Source organism: Ranitomeya variabilis, chromosome 2 (assembly GCF_051348905.1).
Source record: "Ranitomeya variabilis isolate aRanVar5 chromosome 2, aRanVar5.hap1, whole genome shotgun sequence".
Lineage (NCBI taxonomy): Eukaryota > Metazoa > Chordata > Amphibia > Anura > Dendrobatidae > Ranitomeya > Ranitomeya variabilis.
In genome coordinates, this window is record NC_135233.1 from 376956566 (window position 1) to 376981464 (window position 24899).

The window sequence follows — 24899 nt, forward strand, 5'->3', positions numbered from 1 at the left end:
TCCCGCATGGCCCCCCTCCCACCTGGGCCCCCCTCCCTCCTGGACCCACTCCCGCTTGGCCCCCCTCCCTCCTGGACCCACTCCCGCATGACCCCCCTCCCTCCTGGGCCCACTCCTGCATGGCCCCCCTCCCTCCTGGACCCACTCCCGCATGGCCCCCCTCCCTCCTGGACCCACTCCCGCATGGCCCCCCTCCCACCTGGACCCACTCCCGCATGGCCCCCCTCCCTCCTGGACCCACTCCCGCATGGCCCTCCTCCCACCTGGGCCCCCCTCCCTCCTGGACCCACTCCCGCTTGGCCCCCCTCCTGCTTGGCCCCCCTCCCTCCTGGACCCACTCCCGCATGACCCCCCTCCCTCCTGGGCCCACTCCCGCATGGCCCCCCTCCCTCCTGGACCCACTCCCGCATGGCCCCCCTCCCTCCTGGACCCACTCCCGCATGGCCCCCCTCCCGCCTGGACCCACTCCCGCATGGCCCCCCTCCCGCCTGGACCCACTCCCACATGGCCCTCCTCCCGCCTGGACCCACTCCCGCATGGCCCTCCTCCCACCTGGGCCCACTCCCGAATGGCCCCCCTCCCACCTGGGCCCACTCCTGCATGGCCCCCCTCCCTCCTTGACCCACTCCCGCATGGCCCTCCTCCCACCTGTGCCCCCCTCCCTCCTGGACCCGCTCCCGCTTGGCCCACCTCCCTCCTGGACCCACTCCCGCATGGACCCACTCCCGCATGACCCCCCTCCCTCCTGCATGGCCCCCCTCCCTCCTGGACCCACTCCCGCTTGGCCCCCCTCCTGCTTGGCCCCCCCCCCTCCTGGACCCACTCCCGCATGACCCCCCTCCCTCCTGGACCCACTCCCGCATGGCCCCCCTCCCTCCTGGACCCACTCCCGCTTGGCCCCCCTCCCTCCTGGACCCACTCCCGCATGGCCCCCCTCCCACCTGGACCCACTCCCGCATGGCCCCCCTCCCTCCTGGACCCACTCCCGCATGGCCCTCCTCCCACCTGGGCCCCCCTCCCTCCTGGACCCACTCCCGCTTGGCCCCCCTCCTGCTTGGCCCCCCTCCCTCCTGGACCCACTCCCGCATGACCCCCCTCCCTCCTGGGCCCACTCCCGCATGGCCCCCCTCCCTCCTGGACCCACTCCCGCATGGCCCCCTTCCCTCCTGGACCCACTCCCGCATGGCCCCCCTCCCGCCTGGACCCACTCCCGCATGGCCCCCCTCCCGCCTGGACCCACTCCCACATGGCCCTCCTCCCGCCTGGACCCACTCCCGCATGGCCCTCCTCCCACCTGGGCCCACTCCCGAATGGCCCCCCCTCCCACCTGGGCCCACTCCTGCATGGCCCCCCTCCCTCCTTGACCCACTCCCGCATGGCCCTCCTCCCACCTGTGCCCCCCTCCCTCCTGGACCCGCTCCCGCTTGGCCCACCTCCCTCCTGGACCCACTCCCGCATGGACCCACTCCCGCATGACCCCCCTCCCTCCTGCATGGCCCCCCTCCCTCCTGGACCCACTCCCGCTTGGCCCCCCTCCTGCTTGGCCCCCCTCCCTCCTGGACCCACTCCCGCATGACCCCCCTCCCTCCTGGGCCCACTCCTGCATGGCCCCCCTCCCTCCTGGACCCACTCCCGCTTGGCCCCCCTCCCTCCTGGACCCACTCCCGCATGGCCCCCCTCCCACCTGGACCCACTCCCGCATGGCCCCCCTCCCTCCTGGACCCACTCCCGCATGGCCCTCCTCCCACCTGGGCCCCCCTCCCTCCTGGACCCACTCCCGCTTGGCCCCCCTCCTGCTTGGCCCCCCTCCCTCCTGGACCCACTCCCGCATGACCCCCCTCCCTCCTGGGTCCACTCCCGCATGGCCCCCCTCCCTCCTGGACCCACTCCCGCATGGCCCCCTTCCCTCCTGGACCCACTCCCGCATGGCCCCCCTCCCGCCTGGACTCACTCCCGCATGGCCCCCCTCCCGCCTGGACCCACTCCCACATGGCCCTCCTCCCGCCTGGACCCACTCCCGCATGGCCCTCCTCCCACCTGGGCCCACTCCCGAATGGCCCCCCCTCCCACCTGGGCCCACTCCTGCATGGCCCCCCTCCCTCCTTGACCCACTCCCGCATGGCCCTCCTCCCACCTGTGCCCCCCTCCCTCCTGGACCCGCTCCCGCTTGGCCCACCTCCCTCCTGGACCCACTCCCGCATGGACCCACTCCCGCATGACCCCCCTCCCTCCTGCATGGCCCCCCTCCCTCCTGGACCCACTCCCGCTTGGCCCCCCTCCTGCTTGGCCCCCCTCCCTCCTGGACCCACTCCCGCATGACCCCCCTCCCTCCTGGGCCCACTCCTGCATGGCCCCCCTCCCTCCTGGACCCACTCCCGCTTGGCCCCCCTCCCTCCTGGACCCACTCCCGCATGGCCCCCCTCCCACCTGGACCCCCTCCCTCCTGGACCCACTCCCTCCTGGACCCACTCCCGCATGGCCCTCCTCCCACCTGGGCCCCCCTCCCTCCTGGACCCACTCCCGCTTGGCCCCCCTCCTGCTTGGCCCCCCTCCCTCCTGGACCCACTCCCGCATGACCCCCCTCCCTCCTGGGCCCACTCCCGCATGGCCCCCCTCCCTCCTGGACCCACTCCCGCATGGCCCCCTTCCCTCCTGGACCCACTCCCGCATGGCCCCCCTCCCGCCTGGACTCACTCCCGCATGGCCCCCCTCCCGCCTGGACCCACTCCCACATGGCCCTCCTCCCGCCTGGACCCACTCCCGCATGGCCCTCCTCCCACCTGGGCCCACTCCCGAATGGCCCCCCCTCCCACCTGGGCCCACTCCTGCATGGCCCCCCTCCCTCCTTGACCCACTCCCGCATGGCCCTCCTCCCACCTGTGCCCCCCTCCCTCCTGGACCCGCTCCCGCTTGGCCCACCTCCCTCCTGGACCCACTCCCGCATGGACCCACTCCCGCATGACCCCCCTCCCTCCTGCATGGCCCCCCTCCCTCCTGGACCCACTCCCGCTTGGCCCCCCTCCTGGGCCCACTCCTGCATGGCCCTCCTCCCGCCTGGCCCGGAACCTGCATTTCCCCCCCTCCAGCTTGGACCCGCACCTGCATGGCCCTCCTCCAGCCTGGACCAGCTCCCGCCTTAGCCCGGTCAGTCTCACCCTCTGCAACTGTGATCTTTAAAATTAATTTTTTTGTGATTTTATTTGTGTCTACTAAAGTGCTAGTCATGGCGAATAATTATTCCTGTGGTAAATATGACTGGCGGCGACAGTCAACAATAAAGTGTCCATTGATTCATATACTCGTGCCTCTGTGGTAAAATGTCACTGGTGAAGATATATGTATTCAGGAATAATGACAAATAATAATGTGTATGAAGTCATGACTCCATTAATTTTGACGGGGTCTCTCTGCTGCTGACTGAATTTTTGGCGCGCTATGTTGTATTACGTCACAAGGTCCACTAGGTCGTTAATGCGCCTGCGCAGAAAACCCCAACGCCCCTGCCAACACAGCCTGTGAGACACGTGTATTGCGGCGGTCAGCTGACCCGAGCCAGGTCATGTGACAAGGAAACGCTGGCTGCTGCTTTTCAGTTGCTACTAGGTAGAGCTCGGTGAGAGATGTGCTGTCCGCCGCCATAGAGGAGGACAGGACGAGAGCTCGCCATGGAGGAGCTGACAGCCGCCTGCCGCCTCTCCACAGCCCTGCTGCTGATCTCCCTGCTGAGCACGGCCGCCTGCGCCGCCACCAACCAGGTAGAGGACTTATCGTAAAGGGAGGCCGCAGCCTAGTGTCGTAAAGAGCACACTGCAATTGCTTATGTGACAATTCCTGCCTGCTGTCATGGCTTTTTTTAGCCTAGTTTTTTCCATTTACTCTCAGAAATTAAATGTCTTTATCATGGATTTCAGGTGTAATTGTGCTTAAAAATGCCAGACAATCGCTTATCCTGCGACTACCTAATCCAATAGTGAGCGCCCATACAATCGCTTATCCTGCAACTGCCTAATCCAGTAGTGAGCGCCCATACAATCGCTTATCCTGCAACTGCCTAATCCAATAGTGAGCGCCCACACAATCGCTTATCCTGCGACTACCTAATCCAATAGTGAGCGCCCACACAATCGCTTATCCTGCAACTACCTAATCCAATAGTGAGCGCCCATACAATCGCTTATCCTGCAACTGCCTAATCCAGTAGTGAGCGCCCATACAATCGCTTATCCTGCAACTGCCTAATCCAGTAGTGAGCGCCCATACAATCGCTTATCCTGCAACTGCCTAATCCAATAGTGAGCGCCCATACAATCGCTTATCCTGCAACTGCCTAATCCAGTAGTGAGCGCCCATACAATCGCTTATCCTGCAACTGCCTAATCCAATAGTGAGCGCCCATACAATCGCTTATCCTGCAACTGCCTAATCCAATAGTGAGCGCCCATACAATCGCTTATCCTGCAACTGCCTAATCCAATAGTGAGCGCCCATACAATCGCTTATCCTGCAACTGCCTAATCCAATAGTGAGCGCCCATACAATCGCTTATCCTGCAACTGCCTAATCCAATAGTGAGCGCCCACACAATCGCTTATCCTGCAACTGCCTAATCCAGTAGTGAGCGCCCACACAATCGCTTATCCTGCAACTACCTAATCCAATAGTGAGCGCCCACACAATCGCTTATCCTGCAACTACCTAATCCAATAGTGAGCGCCCATACAATCGCTTATCCTGCAACTACCTAATCCAATAGTGAGCGCCCAGACAATCGCTGTGGTCGTTACCGAGGTAAAGAATTCTTAAGGTGCAGTTGCTTGAATACCAATTCCATAATGTTTTTACTCGGACTTTGGAGACTCCCTGTGGTTTCCCTCGGGTCTGTCCTCAGAACCCCTGCATGATGTAGATGCTGAAGCTGCCACTTTGCAAAAATAAGATGCAATCGCTTAAATACCAGTTCCATAATGATATCACTAGATCTCCCTCTGATGCTTGAGCTGTGCATTATTGCTTCCTGTAATTGCTATTTAAGCAATTTTCTGTTTATTTTGATGCATGTGAATGAACGGCATTAGGGCACGCCTGGGTATGGCACGCCGAAACATTGCATCTCAGGCTGGATCTGTGAGCTCCGGCTCTCCAGCTGTGACACTATAACTCCCAGCGTGCACAGGGGATTGCGGACCATTGAGGGTTAATGTGCGGCGCGCTGAGCTCTGCGGATGTGGAGGACGGTGGTCTCGGCTGTGACTGTTAGATGCAGGGATTGCTCTGATCATCTGATGGATGGAGGAGCAGATAAAACAGCGCTGTCAGTCAGCGGTCGGACCGGTTGTTCAGGGAGCGGTCATTGTGCCTGCGGCACAGAGCCTTCCTTAAAGGGCAAGTCATGGTTAAATACACTTATATGAAAAAGTTTGGGCACCCCTATTAATCTTAAGCTTAATGCTTTATAAAAATAGTTTTTTTTGCAACAGCTATTTCAGTTTCATATATCTAATAACTGTTGGACACAGTAATGTTTCTGCCTTGAAATGAGGTTTATTGTACTAACAGAAAATGTGCAATCTGCATTCAAACAAAATTTGACAGGTGCATAAGTATGGGCACCCTTATCATTTTCTTGTTTTAAATACTCCTACCTACTTTTTACTGACTTACTAAAGCACTTTTTTTGGTTTTGTAACCTCATGGAGCTTTGAACTTCATAGCCAGGTGTATGCAATCATGAGAAAAGCTACTTAAAGTGGCCACTTGCAAGTTGTTCTCCTGTTTGAATTTCATCTGAAGAGTGGCATCATGGGCTCCTCAAAACAACTGTCAAATGATCTGAAAGCAAAGATTATTCAACATAGCTGTTCAGGGGAAGGATACAAAAAGCTGTCTCAGAGATTTAACCTGTCAATTTCCACTGTGAGGAACATAGTAAGGAAATGGAAGAACACTGGTACAGTTCTTGTTAAGGCCAGAAGTGGCAGGCCAAGAAAAACATCAGAAAGGCAGAGAAGAAGAATGGTGAGATCAGTCAAGGACAATCCTCAGACCACCTCCAGAGAGCTGCAGCATCAACTTGCTGCAGATGGTGTCACTGTGCATCGGTCAACTATACAACGCACTTTGCACAAGGAGAAGCTGTATGGGAGAGTGATGCGAAGGAAGCCGTTTCTGCAAGCTCGCCACAAACAGAGTCGGCTGAGGTATGCAAAAGCACATTTGGAGAAGCCAATTTCTTTTTGGAAGAAGGTCCTGTGGACTGATGAAACCAAGATTGAGTTGTTTGGTCATACAAAAAGGCGTTATGCCTGGTGGCAAAAAACACAGCATTCCAAGAAAAACCTTTGCTACCCACAGTAAAATTTGGTGGAGGTTCCATCATGCTTTGGGGCTGTGTGGCCAATGCCGGCACCGGGAATCTTGTTAAAGTTCAGGGACGCATGGATTCCTCTCAGTATCAGCAGATTCTTGACAATAATGTTCATGAATCAGTGACAAAGTTGAAGTTACGCAGGGGATGGATCTTTCAGCAAGACAATGATCCAAAACACTGCTCCAAATCTACTCAGGCATTCATGCAGAGGAACAATTACACTGTTCTGGAATGGCCATCCCAGTCCCCAGACCTGAATATCATTGAACATCTGTGGGATCATTTGAAGAGGGCCGTCCATGCTCGGCGACCATCAAACTTAACTGAACTGGAATTGTTTTGTAAAGAGGAATGGTCAAAAATACCTTCATCCAGGATCCAGGAACTCATTAAAAGCTACAGGAAGCGACTAGAGGCTGTTATTTTTGCAAAAGGAGGATCTACTAAATATTAATGTCACTTTTCTGGTGAGGAGCCCATACTTATGCACCTGTCAAATTTTGTTTGAATGCAGATTGCACATTTTCTGTTAGTACAATTTACCTCATTTCAAGGCAGAAACATTACTGTGTCCAACACTTATTAGATATATGAAACTGAAATAGCTGTTGCAAAAAAAACAATTTTTATAAAACATTAAGCTTAAGATTAATAGGGGTGCCCAAACTTTTTCATATAACTGTATGTGAACCCCTCATAGGCCAGTGCTTGTGTAATGCCCGGTTTGTAATATGTGGGACAGCCTGAGCGCTTTCTTTTCCAGTTTGGTGCACAGCGCCTGCCGTCTGCCCGTAATAGCAGAGACGAGCGGTGCCGGATGCTGATCACTGCCTACTCCCATTACAAGGCGACCATTACAGATCGTTATCTTCACGGATTGTAAACGGATTCCCTCTGGACCACCATGATTTGTAGTTCAGTGCTCCACCTGGGGGTGTCCTGAATTAGAAATTAAATGCCTCCTTTTATGTCAGGACCAGTGCCGCCCCTGACCATGGGTTGTCTAGTATTGCAGCTCAGGTCCATTCATGTCAACGGGGCTGAGTGGTTTTGTCTGGCACTGATAATGCTCCAGGGAAGACGCTATTTCTTATATCCTGTATTTCTTCTAATCCTGGACGCCCCCTTACCATCCTGCACAGTCACCATTCAGGGGCACCGCTGCCCAGCCTGTAGGGGCAGTGTCTGTGGCTAGCCTTGGGGTGGCACTTGGCACTAGGTCCAGCTTACCTGGCAAAACTCAAATTTCTTTTCCTATTTTTTTTTTTCCCCAGGTGGCGCCAGTCATTTCCATGGAGCAGTTGCTGTGGGTCAGCGGCCGAGTGATCGGGGAAGTGGACACCTATCGTATTCCCTTAATCACCTACACCCCTCGGGGGCATCTCCTTGCATTTTCTGAAGCCCGAAAACACTCCGCTTCTGACTTGGGGGCAAAGTTTATCGCCGTCCGGCGCTCACATGATGGAGGTAGGTGGGAGGATAAATCCGTTTTCTTACCTGTATGTGTATATATCAGTCACTATGACTAATGATGGGGAAACTCCCAATCTAAAAGGTCCATTAACCCTGCAGCTGCCAAAAGTCCTGATTGAGTAGATGATTGGTGGCGGCATGTCGCCATCTAGTGGCTGAAAGGGAGCACAGCAGGAGTTAAGAGGCAGTAAAGCGAATTGCCCCTTGTACCTGGTTTCATGAGTAACAATAACATCTGTATAAGTAACATTTTAACTATTTATGACTCACTTTTAATCTACTGACCCCCAGTGGGGAGATCTAGCATCACACGCAGATTATTCAAACCAGTGGTCGACCATGTAGCATGTAGATGGGTGGGTCGGGTCTGGCAGAGCGGAAGCCATTCTCACCCCTCTATGGTGTGCATACGCTTATTCTATATATTGATGTGTTTTTCAGGTTACACCTGGGGTCCAACCGCCTTCATAGTGGATGACGGGACAGCCCCGGACGGACTAAACCTTGGTGCGGTGGTGGTGGATGACGATACGAAGAATATATTCTTGGTTTACACGTTGTGCGCCCATTACCTCCAGTGCGGAGTCTCCAGCGTCATGGTGACTAACAGCTCGGATGACGGCATCACCTGGAGCACGCCGAGGAATCTCTCCCGCGAGATTGGCACCAAAATGTTTTGCCCCGGTCCAGGATATGGAATCCAGGTGGGTGGTGGGCCGAGATTGTGACCAGATGGATAATTCCGGCCGCTCTGCATATTAACCCCTTTCTGACATTGGACATAATATTCCGTCCCTGTGCCTATTTGACCAGAGACGGCATATTGCGTCATCGCAATTGCCGCCAGGTGTCAGCTGATTCTGACAACTGGCACTAGGTACCAGGAGCGGTCACAGACCACACCCGGCACTTTAACCTCCGAAATACTGCGATCGAACACAATCGCAGCATTCTGGAGCCGGCAGCCCCTCTGCCTTTGGATCGGAGACACCGCGGCGTGATGTGGGGTCTCGATGTCGTCATGACGATATCTGGGTCACCACCTAGAAAACTTGCTGATCATGCCCAGTGCGTGATGGGCAAGTGTGTCAGTCAGTCCAGAACTGACAGTTTCTATAGCATCGCTGCATCCCCATGCTATGGAAGCAATCAGCCTGCAAAAAATGAGTGTCCTCTTGTCCTGCAAGAAACAAGTTGCCATACAGCATAATCACCGGAAAAATAAAAAAGTTAGAAGTCTCAGAATAAATCGATGCAAAAATAATTTTTTTTTTCTATAAGCGCCGAAACATTAAAAAAAATGATATAAATGAGGCATCGCTGTTATCATACTGACCCGAACAATAAAACTGCCTTATCAATTTTACCACATGCGGAACGGTATAAACGCCCCCCCCCCCCCCAAAATAAATAAAAATCCTGAATTGCTGGCTTTTGTTCATTCTACCTCCCAAAAATCGGAATAGAAAACTATCAAAAATGTCATGTGCCTGAAAATGGCACCAATGAAAACGCCAACTCTCCCGCAAAAAACAAGACCTCACATGACTCTGTGGGACAAAATATGGAAAAATTATGGCTCTCAAAATGTAGAGACGCAAAAACTATTTTTTGCAATAAAAAGTCTGTTAGTGTGTGACAGCTGCCAAACATAAAAATCCGCTATAACGCCTCTTTCACACGTCCTGATTTTTCCGATACCGGAGATGTCAGTGTCCGTGTATGTAATACTTGTGGCATGTGTGTGCCGCATCAGTATCAAAGGACGGGCCCCAGGGAAGAAGCGTTACAGTAAGCGCTGTTCCCCCTGCATCGGGTGCAGGACACGGCTCTCTTCATCATTCTCATCATTGTCCCCTGCTCTGCCGGGCTGAACTGCGGTGAGCGCTGACTATGTCACCTTTGCACTCATGGTGCTAGCGGGGATCTCACCGGCGTCACCGCAGTTCAGCCCGGCTGGGAACAGAGCCTCAGTGACCAGAGGTAACCTCAATTGCGTCACTGACGCTGCGCTCACTGCAGCTCGTTCACCAGGGGTTCTCAGCCTGGATGGTCGCATCTTGGCACCATCCAGTTTGAAAACTATTTCGCGTGAGACAAAACGACCGACAGGTGAGGGATATGGTTGTTTTATTTTTGTTTTATTACAGGAGACGAAGGCTTCCGTGGATTAGGCGTTAGGTGAGTACAACTATGTTTGTTTTTAAATAAAAATGGGAACATTTAACCCCTTGATGACAGCCAATACGTCTTTTAACTGACCTGAGATATAAGAGAATAGCCTCCCCATACAGGTGACAGTCCCGCAGCTGTCGGCTGTCCACTATAGCTGACAACTTGCTCTATCAGCCACAATCAGTGTTTGCACCATCCAAATCTGTTTAACCCCTTAGATGCTGCTGTCAATAGTGACTACATCATTATAAATAGTTAACAGAGTGTGGTGGCTTCCTCTTTATCCCAATTGGTGCCCTCAGATCATGATTGTGTGGTCCTGATGTTCGCCATGGCAATTCATGACCAAATAGCGGCCTTAGAGTCTGCCGGCTATAGTAATCTGTTCAGAAGTTAGAGACATTTAGGTGCTAAAAATACACATTTTCATTTCTGTCATACCACTTTGCATTAATTCCTGTAAAGCACCTGAAGGGTTAATAAACTACCTGACAGCAGTTTTCAATATGTCAGGGGGTGCTGTTTTTAAAATGGTTTCACGTTTGGGGGTTTCCCATTATATAAAACCCCTAAATTCACTTCAAACATGGATAAGTCCCTAAAAAAATAAATTTTGTACATTTCCTTGAAAAAATGAAAAATTGCTGCTACATTTTTTAACCTCCTAAAATGCTAACAAAATAAAATAACATTTTACAAATTGTGCTGCTGTAAAGCCGACATGTGGGAAGTGTTATTTATTCATGGTCTGCTGTGGTATGAGCATCTGGATTAAAGGGATAATCATTCAAATTTAAAAAATTGCAAATTTGTTTACATTTTTCTCAAATTTTTGATATTTTTTATAAATAAACACAAAACATATTGACCTAAATTTACCATTATCATAAAGTATAATGTGTCATGAAAAAACAATCTCAAAATCACTGGGATTTATTGAAGCGTTCCAGAGTTATTACCACATAAAGTGACACTGGTCAGATTTCAAAAATTTGGCTCCGTCTCTAAGGGGTTAAATGGACTGGAGACTAATAGTCTATTGAAGGCCAGCTGGGACATGCTATTAAATATGGCCCCCTGAAGAAGCCAGTGTAACGCGCATTGGGGCTGCTATTGTGGGGTCTCTCTGTGGAACTATGGGTAAGAGCCATCTTTAATCTATGAGGTGGATAATGTGGTGCATTTTACTGCTTTAGAGCACTCTATAGGTTGCACACAGGTGGGGCAGAACAGGAGCACCTTTTTGGCTCTGCACTTATGCTACTTTAAGCCCTAGCACTTTGTGATAAGGGGGGGGGGGGGGAGAAGGGGCTAAAGAGATAGAGAGATAGATATATATATATATATATATATATATATATATATATATATATATATATATATATATATCTCTATCTATCTCATTTTATTTTTTATTTTCTTATACACAGAAAAAGTTTTCTCCAAAAATGGGGCGCCTCATTGTCTGCGGGCACGGGACGCTGGACGAGGATGGCATCTTCTGTCTCCTAAGTGATGATCATGGGAACAGCTGGAAGCAGGGGGGGAAGTTGGAGGGGCTGCCGTTCAAGCAGCAGAAGCGACTAGGGGACTTCAGCCCCGATGAATGTCAGGTAACGGGAGTCTCGCTGTGTGTGACGCACAATCTGCCGCGCTGCACCTAACATCCTCCTTCTCTCCCACACAGCCCTATGAACTCCCAGATGGCACCGTGGTTATTAACGCCCGCAACCAGTACTTCTATCATTGCCACTGCCGCATCGTGTCCTTCTCCACCGACGGCTGTGACACGCTTCCGCTAGAAAATGTCCGCTTCGATGAGGGTTTACCAGACCCGGCAGTGGCAGCCGGAGCTTTATACAAGAATGGCGTCACCTACTTCGTCAACGCAGCCAACCAGTCTAAAAGTAAGAGGGACAATCTGCGTGTTCTGGTAGAAGTGGTGTGTGCTGTACAGGGGTATATGTGGGGCAGCCCCATAGCTACAAGTTGCCAGGTGCCGCAGACTTGGCATCAATGGGTGAGCGGCGCTTATGACGACACATCTGCATGTATCTGTCAGGACGCATGCCACACATCGGGCATGATGCTTGCCACGCTACGGGCATGATGCTTACCACATACGTCATCTGTGCCACCATCTCCTGATTGTGCAAGCGAGCCGTGCTGGACAACCTCTAAACCCGCTTCGCTTTGCAACCAATTTTCATTTTTTTCCTTCTCTTCTAAGAGCCATAACTTTTTATTTTTTCTTCGACATACGTTCATTTTACTCTATAATGCACAAAAAAACTGAGATGGTGAAGAGAAGGAAAAAAAAGGTGGTGCGGTAAAAGTGACCTGATATTGATTCTCCAGATAAGTACTATAACAGCAAGACCAAATGTGTACAAAAGATGACCGAATTTGTAAAACAAGAAAAAAAAAATATATTTTAATTTTATCGGTTATTTAAAAATAAATAAATAAAAATAAATATTTTTAATTTTCACTTTATTTTTGCATCTTCTTCAGGACTTTAATACTGCAATACTAAAGAGAATCTGTCATATGGATTCACCCTAAAAACTAAAGGTGCGACCATAACGGCGCTGTGATGTTGATCAATCCTATACCTGATGTACAGGGATCCGCTCAGTGGCTGATGAATGCCTTATGAAGTTTTCAGAAAATGATTTGTGTGCTTCAGGGTGGGACGTGGGGTCAGGGTCTTCTAGTTCCCTGCCCCCACCCCTTTTACCAGCCTCCTCTGCTTCTTACACAGGTCACCGATTATTCAGTCACCCGCCTCCTTTTTAAAATCCTGCACCGCCATCACTGTGGGGGTGACGCGTGCGCCCTGCGAGTCAGCGTCCTGTGTGCAGGACTTCACTAAAATGGCACTTGAGGCGGCGCATGAGCAGATCGAGATTTCACCTGGGTGAAAAATGTACTGAGCCGAAATCTTGATCTGCGCATGCGCCCCCTCCGGCGCCATTTTATTGAAGTCCTTCACACAAGGTGCCGCCCACACAATGATGGCGACGATGAATTTTTAATAAGGAGGCACATCACTGAATACTCGGTGACCTGTACAAGAAACAGAGGAGGCCCCACATCCTTCCCCGGAGCGCACAAGATGTCATTGTATGAAAACTTCATCCTTTCACATCGGGTATCAGATTAATCAGCATTACAGCACCATTATGGCCGTGCCTTTAGTTTATAGGTCTAATAATTCCTGCCGACAGGTTCTCTCTAAAGTAAACACTATTTTATTTTTTCCCCCATAAATTAATGAAACGTCATGTATTGCACTATACAGTCATCATGATAGTCTCCCACAGAGGCTAGCGACAGGTTGGCTTCCTAGGAGGACTAAGGTGGCAGCAATGAGGGTCTTGCGTGCGGTCACTGGGGTGGAGGGATGATGGGGGGGGGGGGGGGCAGTGCACAGGTATAACAGCAGTTGCTTTACTTAAGTGTCACAGTCTGTGATTGATATCAGCACTTAAATGGATAAACAGCAATCGGAGCGCTGTCTGGTCGCTGCTGTATAGTCTCTTGTGGTGGAGAGGCGGCCATCGTCCCTTTGTTTCCCCCCTTACATCTTTCTGTCCCTTTCCCTAGGAGTTAACCTCACTCTGCGGTGGAGCTTCGATTTCGGGGACTCGTGGGAGCAGAATTCCATCCAGATCTGGCCCTTAGCCAGCGGCTACTCAAGCCTCACCACCCTGTCCCGTAACATCGAGGACAACGAGAACATCTTCATCATCTACGAGAAAGGAAGGCAAGACATCACTGAGTCCATCGCTTTTGTGAAAGTCAACCTGTACGGGAACATCTGAGCCCCCTGCCCAGTGCGGAGATGACCGGACTTCACCCCCTTCTCCCCCAGAAGACATAATCTCAGATGAATGGACTCCCGGGACGTCTGTCTCCTCTCCGGGGCTCTTCCCACTTGTTGTTTTTCCATAATCTGCATCCAGCCGAATATCACACATGGGGGGTAATGAAGGCTTCCAACTTAACAAGCAGGATCACCTCCCACTGTGATGGCTCTTCTCTGGAGGGACCACCAGTGTCTCTCTATATGGGCGAGCGCTGGAGCTCCCTTTTACATGGACAACCTTTTTAAATGTCTAAAAGGATTTTCCACCATATTGCTAAATTGTAGAAAATCTAAACACTTGGAACGAAAAGGAAAAAAATCATAAGAATGACCCTGCCCACGGATACATGAAAGCCACTTGTCAAAGTGTTTGGTGGGAGGACCCCTTTACATGCTCACATTATGGTCCCCTGCAGAGAAGATCTGGACTTTCTCAGTCTGTCCTCATTCTTGACAGTTCATGGCCCTAATCGAATCTGTAGGTGAATATATAGCTGACGATTGCACTAAGGGCTGGGTGCGGGATAGTATGCGGACTATAAATAAATATATATATATATATATATATATATATATATATATATATATATATATATATATATATATATATATATATATATATATATATATACACACCAATCACTGTATAAAATGATAATATTAAGTGCAAGTGGAGAAAATGTAACGGAGGAAATCAATTTACAGATGTAGCAGAGCTGAGTACTAACCCTGCTGCAGTCTCCTGACCCCCAGACTGGGCTCTGCTACATCTGTCTGCAGGTTGTGTTCCATGGACTTGAGTCAGCTGAGCTGCAGTACCGCTCATGTACTGTAGACAAGTGTGGCGCTATTAGATCAGCCTTTTTTTTCCCTCTAATCCTGTACAGGGCGTATGTTGGAGATTACTGGGCACAGATATTGGACGGATGTCTCTCCGAAACCAAAAAAATCAAAACCAATTTGTAGTTATTAAATTATTTTGGAATGTATTCTGTGATGTGGTTTTTTTTTTTTCTTTTTTAAGTTTTTCTTGTTGCGGCTCACAATGTGACCCTGTTCATCTGCATTACATTGCAATCTTATTTTATTTTATTTTTTCCACCATCTAACCCCCCTGATCCTGCGCAGCTTTGATATGGTGTCTGTTAAATGGCCATAAACAAGGAATTACATTTATAAATATTCTTGGTTTCAAATCTACCGTTTCGTGTACACAGCCCCTATTCAGACCTATGCGTCTCCATGGTTGCAGACTACAAGCAAACATTTTTGTAGTCACAATTCAATTGATCTGTCGCTTACTTGGTAATGTAATGGGTGTGTGCTAGCAAAGGGGACGAGGGATGGAGTAAAGAAATGGTCACAAAGGCGGACGTACCCTCTACAGCTCCTTCTTGCCCCTTTTTTTTGGGGCTCATATCCCTCGGGCTTTATTGAACATTTACTTTTTTTTACAGATGGTTTAGTTTCCTTTTATTGTATTTGATTTACGGTGAAAATCTGCTCTCCTGATCACTGTTTTCCTGCTGACCTCCTGCTTAAACACAGCTTCCAGCCTAAACAAGCAGCGCTGCAGTGTAAATCATGGAAAATGTGTCACCCACAGGTAATACTACTTTTGGCACACGCGGGCATATTTGGGAATTGCATGTATAGCAATCTCTGCTTTCCTGTGCAGCGTCAGGTCCTGTCCTCTGCGCTCCCCTTGCTGTATGCCATGTGAGGGCTGAGGCCATTTCCTGCCCTTATACATTAATATTAAGCTAGCCGGGCCCTCGAGTAGAGCGGCTGCCCAGATGTCAGGCAGATTTATTGTTGCCTCAACTCTGGGGGGGGGGGGGGGGGGAAAGAAAAAAAGAAAAAAAAGTCAGCTTCAGAAAATTTAGTTTCAGAGCTATTAAGTGTTAAAAACTTTGCTGTCGACTCCCTTAAGATGATCCGACGTGTAGCAAATGGTCCAAAGATGTGAGTCAATCAAGAGGTTGTGTAATGATAGGCAAATCATTGGGCAGCAGCATAAAGTGCCCCTGCCGGGAGCTTCATGGCCGAGCAGCTGCATGCAGCCGTACATCACCAAGCACAATGCTGCGCAGCGGATGGAGTGGTGTAAAGCCGCCACCACTGGACTCTGGAGGAGACGTGTTCTGTGCAGTGACGGATCACACTTCTCTATCTGCGTCTGATGGAGGAGTCCGGGTTTGGTGATTTCAGGAGGACGTTGCCCCCTGACTGCATTGTGCCCCTGTACAGATGGTGGAGGAGGGTAATACTATATATGGGCTGTTATCGGGGGGTTCGGTCTGCCCCAGTGCATGAGGTCCATACGGACATGGTTGGGAGAGTATGGTGGAAGAACATGAGCGTCCGCAGAGACCTCAGCCCCATCTAACACCTATAATAGAGTTTGTGTTCCCCCCCCAACATCAGGGTCTGACCCCACAAATGCTCTTCGGGATGAAGCGGCAAAAAGTCCCACAGACGCCTCCAAAATCTTGTAGAAGAGTTTTTTTTTTTTTCTCCTGCACCTCCTCTTTCCTGTATATAATTGAAGTTTTTTTTTTGTTTTAAGTCGAGAGGGTGTAGGCAAGAAAAATCCCATTGGGAAGATTTGAGGATCCCACCCACTTAACTTAAAAAAACAACAAAAAAACACCTATAGGTACTATACAGCTATACAGGTAATGTCAAGCACCAGCTGCTACAGCCCCAGTTACATATGCACTTAGGCACACCAGGAAAACTATACATACAGCATGAGTTCGCCATCTTGTGGATAAGCTTGGTATAGCACACCATGTGGATTTATCATTGTTCTTTGTGTATAGGCGCTATGTAACGGGTATTAAAGGGGTATTCCCATCTCCAGGATCCTTTACCAATATGTAGTAGGTGCAATAATATTAGCAAATGCCTCCAATTAGCGAATCAGAAAAACTATACTACATTTATATGTCTCTTTCCTCATCTGCAGGCATTGAAGGACCTTGGGTATCCATGGTTCAGGCCACTGATGGTGACAATTAGCGAGTTGCTAGTGGTTGTAACCACGGATTCCTAAGGTCCTGCAATGCTTGCGCATGATGAAAGACATCGCGAATCAGAAGAACTATACTACATTTCTAATTGGAGCTATTTGCTAATATTATTATTATTGCACCTACTACATATTGGGATAGGTTCTTAGAGATGGGAATACTTCTTTAACCCCTTCCCGACATGTGACGTATATCCTGTGATCGTGCAGGCTCTTGTGAGAGCTGACACCCTGCTGCAATGCCCACGATCGGTTCTTGCACCGATCGCAGACATTTAACCCCTCTGATATTGCCTGTCAATACTGATAGTGACATCAAGGAGCATCGCACAGGGAGTGGGCTCTCATCAGCACAACGCAGTGCGATCGTATTGTGCTGATGGTCTCCGTGGTGACCGTGGGCCGCAAGATGGCTGTGGGGTCCTTCAGGGGCCTGCAGGGAAATCGGCCTGTGAGCGCCTGCTAAGAACATGAGTTGACATGCCTTCTTAAGTGATGAGCGAATATACTCGTTACTAGAGATTTCTCGAGCACGCTCGGGGGTCATCCGAGTATTTTTTAGTGCTCGGAGATTTAGTTTTCCTCACCCCAGATGAATGATTTACAGCTATTAGCCAGGCTGTGTACATGTGGGGGTTGCCTGGTTGCTAGGGAATCCCCACATGTAATCAAGCTGGCTAAGAGATGTAAATCATTCAGCTGAGGTGAAGAAAACTAAATCTCTGAGCACTAAAAAAAATACTTGGAGGACCCAGAGCGCTCAGCTGTGATTGGAGGTGTAAACTCACCTCTGGTCACTGGTGTTAGCTGATGGGACTACTGCTCCCATCATCTGACACCTACAGCCACTAATTACAATGAGAGCAGGAGCGGATGATGGGAGTATTCATTAGCCTCCTCTGTGCTGTAAATAAATAATTAAAAAAGAAAACCTGCATGGGATCCCCTCTATTTTTGATAAAAAGCCAGACAAAACTCACAGGTGGGGCCTGCAACCCTCAGCTGTCCTCTTCAGCAAGGCTGGTTATCAATAACAGAGGGGTCCTCACTTTCTATTATTTAAATAATAAAAAAAAAAAAAACTGCGTGGGCTCCCCCCATTTTTTACAACCAGCCTTGCTAAAGCAGACAGCTGGGGGCTGGTATTCTCAGGCTAGTAAGGGCCCATGGATATTGGCCCCCTCAGCCTAAGGCCGGCGTCACACTCGGCGTAAGACAATACGGTCCGTATTTTACGGCCGTAATACGGCCGAAATACGGTGAAATGTTCCCAAAATAGTGATCCGTAGGCAGGGTGTGTCAGCGTATTTTGCGCATGGCATCCTCCGTATGTAATCCGTATGGCATCCGTACTGCGAGATTTTCGCGCAGGCTTGCAAAACCGACATCTAATGGATTTATGTGCTCAAATGTTCATTAAAACATATATACAGTATATATATATATATATATATATATATATGTCATTGAGACACATATATATATATTCTGTATTTAGATTTCATTCAGCGCGATATCTGTGAACAGCCGGTAATTCAATTGCCGGCTTTTCATTTCTCCTGCACAAACCCGACAGGATATGAGACATGGTTTACATACAGTAAACCATCTCATATCCCCCTTTTTTTTGCATATTCCACACTACTAATGTTAGTAGTGTGTATGTGCAAAATTTCAGCGCTGTAGCTGCTAAAATAAAGGGTTAAATGGCGGAAAAAATTGGCGTGGGCTCCCGCGCAATTTTCTCCGCCAGAGCGGTAAAGCCAGTGACTGAGGGCAGATATTAATAGCCAGGAGAGGGTCCATGGTTTTTGGCCCCCCCGTGGCTACAAACATCTGCCCCCAGCCACCCCAGAAAAGGCACATCTGGAAGATGCGCCTATTCTGGCACTTGGCCACTCTCTTCCCACTCCCTGTAGCGGTGGGATATGGGGTAATGAAGGGTTAATGCCACCTTGCTATTGGAAGGTGACATTAAGCCAGATTAATAATGGAGAGGCGTCAATTATGACACCTATCCATTATTAATCCAATTGTTGGAAAGGGTTAAAAAACACACACACACATGATTAAAAAGGATTTTAATGAAATAAACACAGCGGTTGTTGTAATAATTTATTGTTCTCTCAAATCCATTTGCAGTCCCTCGCTTGGCAACATAATAAACGCACAAGATACATACCTTCTGATGTACTGTCAGGTCCAACGATGTAATCCATCTGAAGGGGTTAACTAATATTACAAGCAGGAGCCCTGCTATAATGCAGCTGTGCTCCGTGCTTGTAATTCCCCTGCGAATGAATGAAATGTAGGTCATTGACCTACATTTCATTCATTCGCGGTGAGGCGCCCTCTGGTGGATGTTCTCATGAACTGCAGCCTGGGAACTTTTTCCCACGCTCCAGGTCATATGAGGACATCCACCAGGGGGCGCATCACCGCGAATGAATGAAATGTAGGTCAATGACCTACATTTCATTCATTCGCAGGGGAATTACAAGCACGGAGCACAGCTGCATTATAGCAGGGCTCCTGCTTGTAATATTAGTTAACCCCTTCAGATGGATTACATCGTTGGACCTGACAGTACATCAGAAGGTATGTATCTTGTGCGTTTATTATGTTGCCAAGTGAGGGACTGCAAATGGATTTGAGAGAACAATAAATTATTACAACAACCGCTGTGTTTATTTCATTAAAATCCTTTTTAATCATGTGTGTGTGTGTGTGTTTTTTAACCCTTTCAAACAATTGGATTAATAATGGATAGGTGTCATAATTGACGCCTCTCCATTATTAATCTGGCTTAATGTCACCTTCCAATAGCAAGGTGGCATTAACCCTTCATTACCCCATATCCCACCGCTACAGGGAGTGGGAAGAGAGTGGCCAAGTGCCAGAATAGGCGCATCTTCCAGATGTGCCTTTTCTGGGGTGGCTGGGGGCAGATGTTTGTAGCCACGGGGGGGCCAAAAACCATGGACCCTCTCCTGGCTATTAATATCTGCCCTCAGTCACTGGCTTTACCGCTCTGGCGGAGAAAATTGCGCGGGAGCCCACGCCAATTTTTTCCGCCATTTAACCCTTTATTTTAGCAGCTACAGCGCTGAAATTTTGCACATACACACTACTAACATTAGTAGTGTGGAATATGCAAAAAAAAGGGGGATATGAGATGGTTTACTGTATGTAAACCATGTCTCATATCCTGTCGGGTTTGTGCAGGAGAAATGAAAAGCCGGCAATTGAATTACCGACTTTTCACTAACAGCGCTGCGTATTTCTCGCAAGTCACACTGCTGGTCCGTGTGGAATCCGTATTTTTCTCGCCCCCATAGACTTTCATTGGCGATTTTTTTGCGCAGTACGCTGACAAACGCAGCATGCTGCGATTTTGTACGGCCGTAGAAAGCCGTATAATACTGAACCGTAATATACGGCTAATAGGAGCAGCCCCATTGAGAATAATTGTGCCGTATGTTATGCGAGTTTTACGGACGTAGTTTCTGCGCTCTTACGTCCGTAAAACTCGCCAGTGTGACGCCGGCCTAAGCAGCCCACAGTTGCACAGAAAAGGCACATCTATTAGCTGCACCAATTCTGGCACTTTGCCTGGCTCTTCCCACTTGCCCTATAGTGGTGGCAAGTGGGGTTCATATTTGTGGGGTTGATGTCACCTTTGTATTGTCCGGGGACATCAAGCCCCGAGGTTAGTAATGGAGAGGCGTCAATAAGACGCCCCCATTACTAACCCCATAATCACATTGTAAGAAAACACAGACACCAAGAATAAAGTCCTTTAATTGAAATGATGACACAGACTCTTTTATTAACCTCAATTAAACCATACTTACGACCTCGCCTAATTCCTCCGAAGCCCTCGATCTCCTGTAATAAACCAAAAATAAAAAACAACAATATACCATACCTGTCCATTGTTCTCTCCAATGCTGTAATACATGTCTGGAGGATAATTAGTTTTCAACCTGGATGGTGCCAAGATGCGATCGTCCAGGCTGAGAACCACTGGTGAATGAGCTGCTGTGAGTGCAGCCTCAGTGACTAGCGGTGACGTCACTGAGGCTGCATTCCTAGCCTGGCTGAACTACCTCGGTGACATCCCCACTAGTACCATGAGAAAGTTGCACGGTGCAGAGGCGAGTTTATCGGGAGAATTGGGGCATCTTAGAGATGCACCTTTTCTGGGGTGGCTGAGACCGGATGTTTTTAGGCTCGGGGGGGGGGGGGGGGAGTAATATCCATGGCCCATTCCTAGGCTATTAATATCAGCCCACAGCTGTCTGTACAACCTTTGCTGGTTATTAATTTTAGGAGGACCCTACGTCGTTTTCTTTAGGGTCCCCCATTTTAATAGCCAGTAAAGGTTAATTCTACAGCTATGAGCTTATATTAATAACCTGGGAAGCTCCATGGGTATTACCCCCTTCCCAGGCTATAAATATCTGCCCCCAGCCGTTGGCTTTCCCTCTGCTGGTGCCGAAGGGGAGACACGTGAACTGGAAGTGATACATTAGTCCTCTGTTCGTCAGGGCGAATCTCAGGAACTTCTGGTGGGCAGCGTGTATTGGAACATGGTAGTATGCACTTTTTAGATCCAAGGTGCACATCACCATGTCTTTGTCTATGAGCGGTATTGTGGACCTTATAGATTCCATCCTGAATCTTTTCCACCTGATCAGGGGTTTTAGATTTATAATCGTTCGGGATTCTCCCGATGTTTTTTTTTTTATTGAGAACAGCTGTGAATAATGGCCCTTGCCTCTCTCTGAGATGGGTACTGGGACGATTGCCTTTATTTTTAACAACTCTTGGATGTCTGTCCACATAGGGGAGTTTGAGAGGGAACAGGATCTGGTTACTATGAACCTTTCTGGGGGAAGGCTGGAGAACTCTAATTTGTATCCCTGAGCAATCATCTGCAGAATCCATGGATTTTTGGATATTTTCTGCCCCTTGAAATTTTTGTAACCGACATCCCACACTGATGTAATTTATTTGGCTTTCCTGTACTTGTACCGGGGAAGATGGGAGTCTCTACCTTTTCCACCTTTGGGATAAGACCACCTCCCGGACTTCCCTTTCCCCCTGTAGTCTGTCTTCTGACTAGGTCAGGCTCTACGAAAGGGCTGGTACTTTTTCGTATTATCTTCAGGAAACCCTTTCTTCTTGTCTGAAGCTTTTTCTAATATGTCATCTAGAATAGGCCCAAACACTTTACTCCCTGAAAATGGGATTCCACAAAGCTTATTTTTTGATTGGATATCCCCAGACCAAGTCTTTAGCCAGATAGCTCTTCTGGCCGCATTGGACAAAGATTCGCTTCTGGCGGCGAATCGTACAGATTCCACTGAAGCATCCGCCATAAAACCTGTTGCGAGTGTTAGCAACGGAAGGGATTTGAGAATAACATTTCTGGAGGTCTTGGCTTTGAGATGTTCTTCCAAATCGCCCATCCATAAATGCATGGACCGGGCTACCGAGGTTGCTGCTATATTGGCCGCCCAGGATTCCCAAGTTCTCCTGAGCAGTCCATCTGCTTTGCGATCCATTGGATCCTTTTAAGCGGAGGAGTCTTCAAACGGGATTGCCGTCTTTTTCGCCTCTTTTGCTAATGGCACATCTATCTTGGGAACGTCATCCCAAACTTTAATATCCTCCGGATTATAAGGTAAACTGAGTCTGAAGTCTGTAGGTACCACTAGTCTTTTCTCCGCTTCCTGCCATTCTTCTAATATCATGGAACGGACATGATTGTTAACTGGAAATACATTTTTTGACTTGAGCATGCAGACCACCAAACATTTCATCTTGAATTGAGATTTCCTCTGCAGTGTCCTGTAACTATATGAACATATTCGTAGTCGGCAGGACTGTAGTGTCCTGTAACTGTACTGCATGTAGGAGTTCATCCGTATCTACTGCCGAGAAGAGATATCTCTTTCCTCTTCCTAATGGTTCTTCTTTTCCTTCTTCATCCGAATTTTCCGAATCTTCTTCCTCAGAAGAAGGACTGGACTCCCTTGATCTTTTCCGTGAGGTTTGCGGTTCTGTCTGGCTCGTCTGGGAAAGATTGAGGCTCGAGATGGACGCCTGAACCTCCTGACGTATCATTGCTGTCATATTGGTTAATAAAGGTGTCTGTTCTTCTCCAACGATTTTAGATGTGCATGACTTGCAGAGTGGCTTCCGCCAGTTCTCTGGAAATCTAGCTGCACAAATGGGACATTTACTTTTTCCAGATTTTTTCTTTTCAGGTGCAGGGATGGAAGGCTCTGCCTAAAATACATATAGATCCTAGTAATAGGGGTATATGGGGATGGACAGGACGCATTGTGGTGTGGCTTTGATTAGCTAACTCACATGCCCCTGAGATTGGTCTAGCCCTTCAGGTCTGGCTGTCTCTTCCATTATGGAGATACCTTAGCCGGGTGCTCCTTATTAGGATGGCCGGCGGCATATGGACCCCCATACCCTGCTAATATATATGCTTTTACCTGGTTGATCCTGCCCTCCGTACCGCTTCCATGCGGTGACCGTGCCTCAAAGGCCTCTACTGAGGCCGGCGCTGCTGCTGGTGTCCCGTGCTCGTCGCTGCCGGAAGTGACGCGACCGCTGTACTTGAAAGCGGACGCGCCGCTCATGGAGGCTGCCACCGCTGATGAGAGCGGACACCACCGCTGATGAGAGCGGACACCGCCGCTGATGGAAGCGGCCGCTGCTGATGGAAGCGGCCGCCGCACTCACCCCCTAGCAGACAGGTGCCCGGACTGAGCCCCCTGTACGAAGGAAGCGGACCCGACCCCAGGAGCAGCTCTACACTGGGGATGCTGAGGGACCCCCCATGGCAGGTATCGGCAGCAGATATTCGCGGTGGGGAAGGGAAAGGCTGGGCCCCCCGATTTCCACTATCTGCACAGCACCGTCGGAGGAGAAGCTTGCCGTTCCTATCCACAGTGGGACAGGAAAAACACTGGTGGGTGGAGTGGGAAGGTTCCTTTTAACCGCTTGTTGTTCCTGTCCCACTGAGGGTAAGAAGGACGTCCTTCAATGGTGCTGTCAGGTGGTGAACTGGAAAGACTCCTAATTTCCTTGGAAAGGTGGTCTGGGGTGGTAGTCCCAGCCGAGTCCACAAAGTCACAGTCAGTAGACACCCGGCACCTTGTACAGAAATAGACAAGACGGACACAGTCCTGAGGCACAACTTGCAGTCCAACAGGGAAAAGAAATTTAATAATGGACAGTAGAGCTGAAGAAATAAAGTACAACACTGGCTTCCTGCCCTTTCCCTAGCAATGTCCGCGGCCGTACCCACGGCAGCCGCTAGAAGCAGTAGTCCATACGCCGGGGTCTGGACACTTAAAGTCCCTTCAGCGGGGCCCTTACCGAATCCTTGGGCCCATGTTGCAGTCCTGGGCAACAGATTCTTCCCCTCCTGGGGTCTGTCAATGCCTCGGCTGTAACTACACATCTGCCCAGGGCAGACGTGCCCGGGCGACTGACCACCAGCAGCAGCTTCCTGTGCACACCTATACAGTAAATCTGGATGGGCTCCTCAGAGCGCTGGGCCCGGGGCGGCAGCACCCTCTGCCCCCACTTGTATGGGTACGTGTCATCCGATTATCAGATACACTTGCACCATGCTGCCATTATTAATTGCACAACGGCACTATAGTATAACACTGGGCCGAATGCCATCTGATAAAATATCGGCTACACTCAGCTGTGTTATTCGCTCGTGTGAGCGAGCCAATAAAATATAGTCCCTGGTCTGTGCGGTGAGCGGCTTATTAGGCCTCGTCTACACTGCCATATTATCGTCAGTATTGTGAAGAATACATGTGAACCTTTTTATTATATTCTGTGTGGCTTCAGCTCTGGGTTTTTTCTTATAAATCCTAATGCTAAGTGGCGACAAAAATACAAAAGTGTGAATGAGGCGTAACTCTGCATCAGTCTTG

At 49.5% G+C, this 24899-nt stretch overlaps 1 protein-coding gene across 1 annotated transcript; it reads left to right on the top strand.

Annotated features, from left to right (window-relative positions):
* The first annotated feature begins 3538 nt into the window (after positions 1 to 3538).
* Positions 3539 to 14875, top strand: NEU1 (neuraminidase 1). The gene is made up of 6 exons (XM_077286061.1): positions 3539 to 3755; positions 7642 to 7834; positions 8282 to 8544; positions 11446 to 11628; positions 11703 to 11922; positions 13625 to 14875. The coding sequence occupies exons 1-6, from the start codon at positions 3666 to 3668 to the stop codon at positions 13840 to 13842; spliced, it is 1167 nt and encodes a 388-aa protein (XP_077142176.1). The 5' UTR covers positions 3539 to 3665; the 3' UTR covers positions 13843 to 14875.
* The last annotated feature ends 10024 nt before the right edge of the window (positions 14876 to 24899 follow it).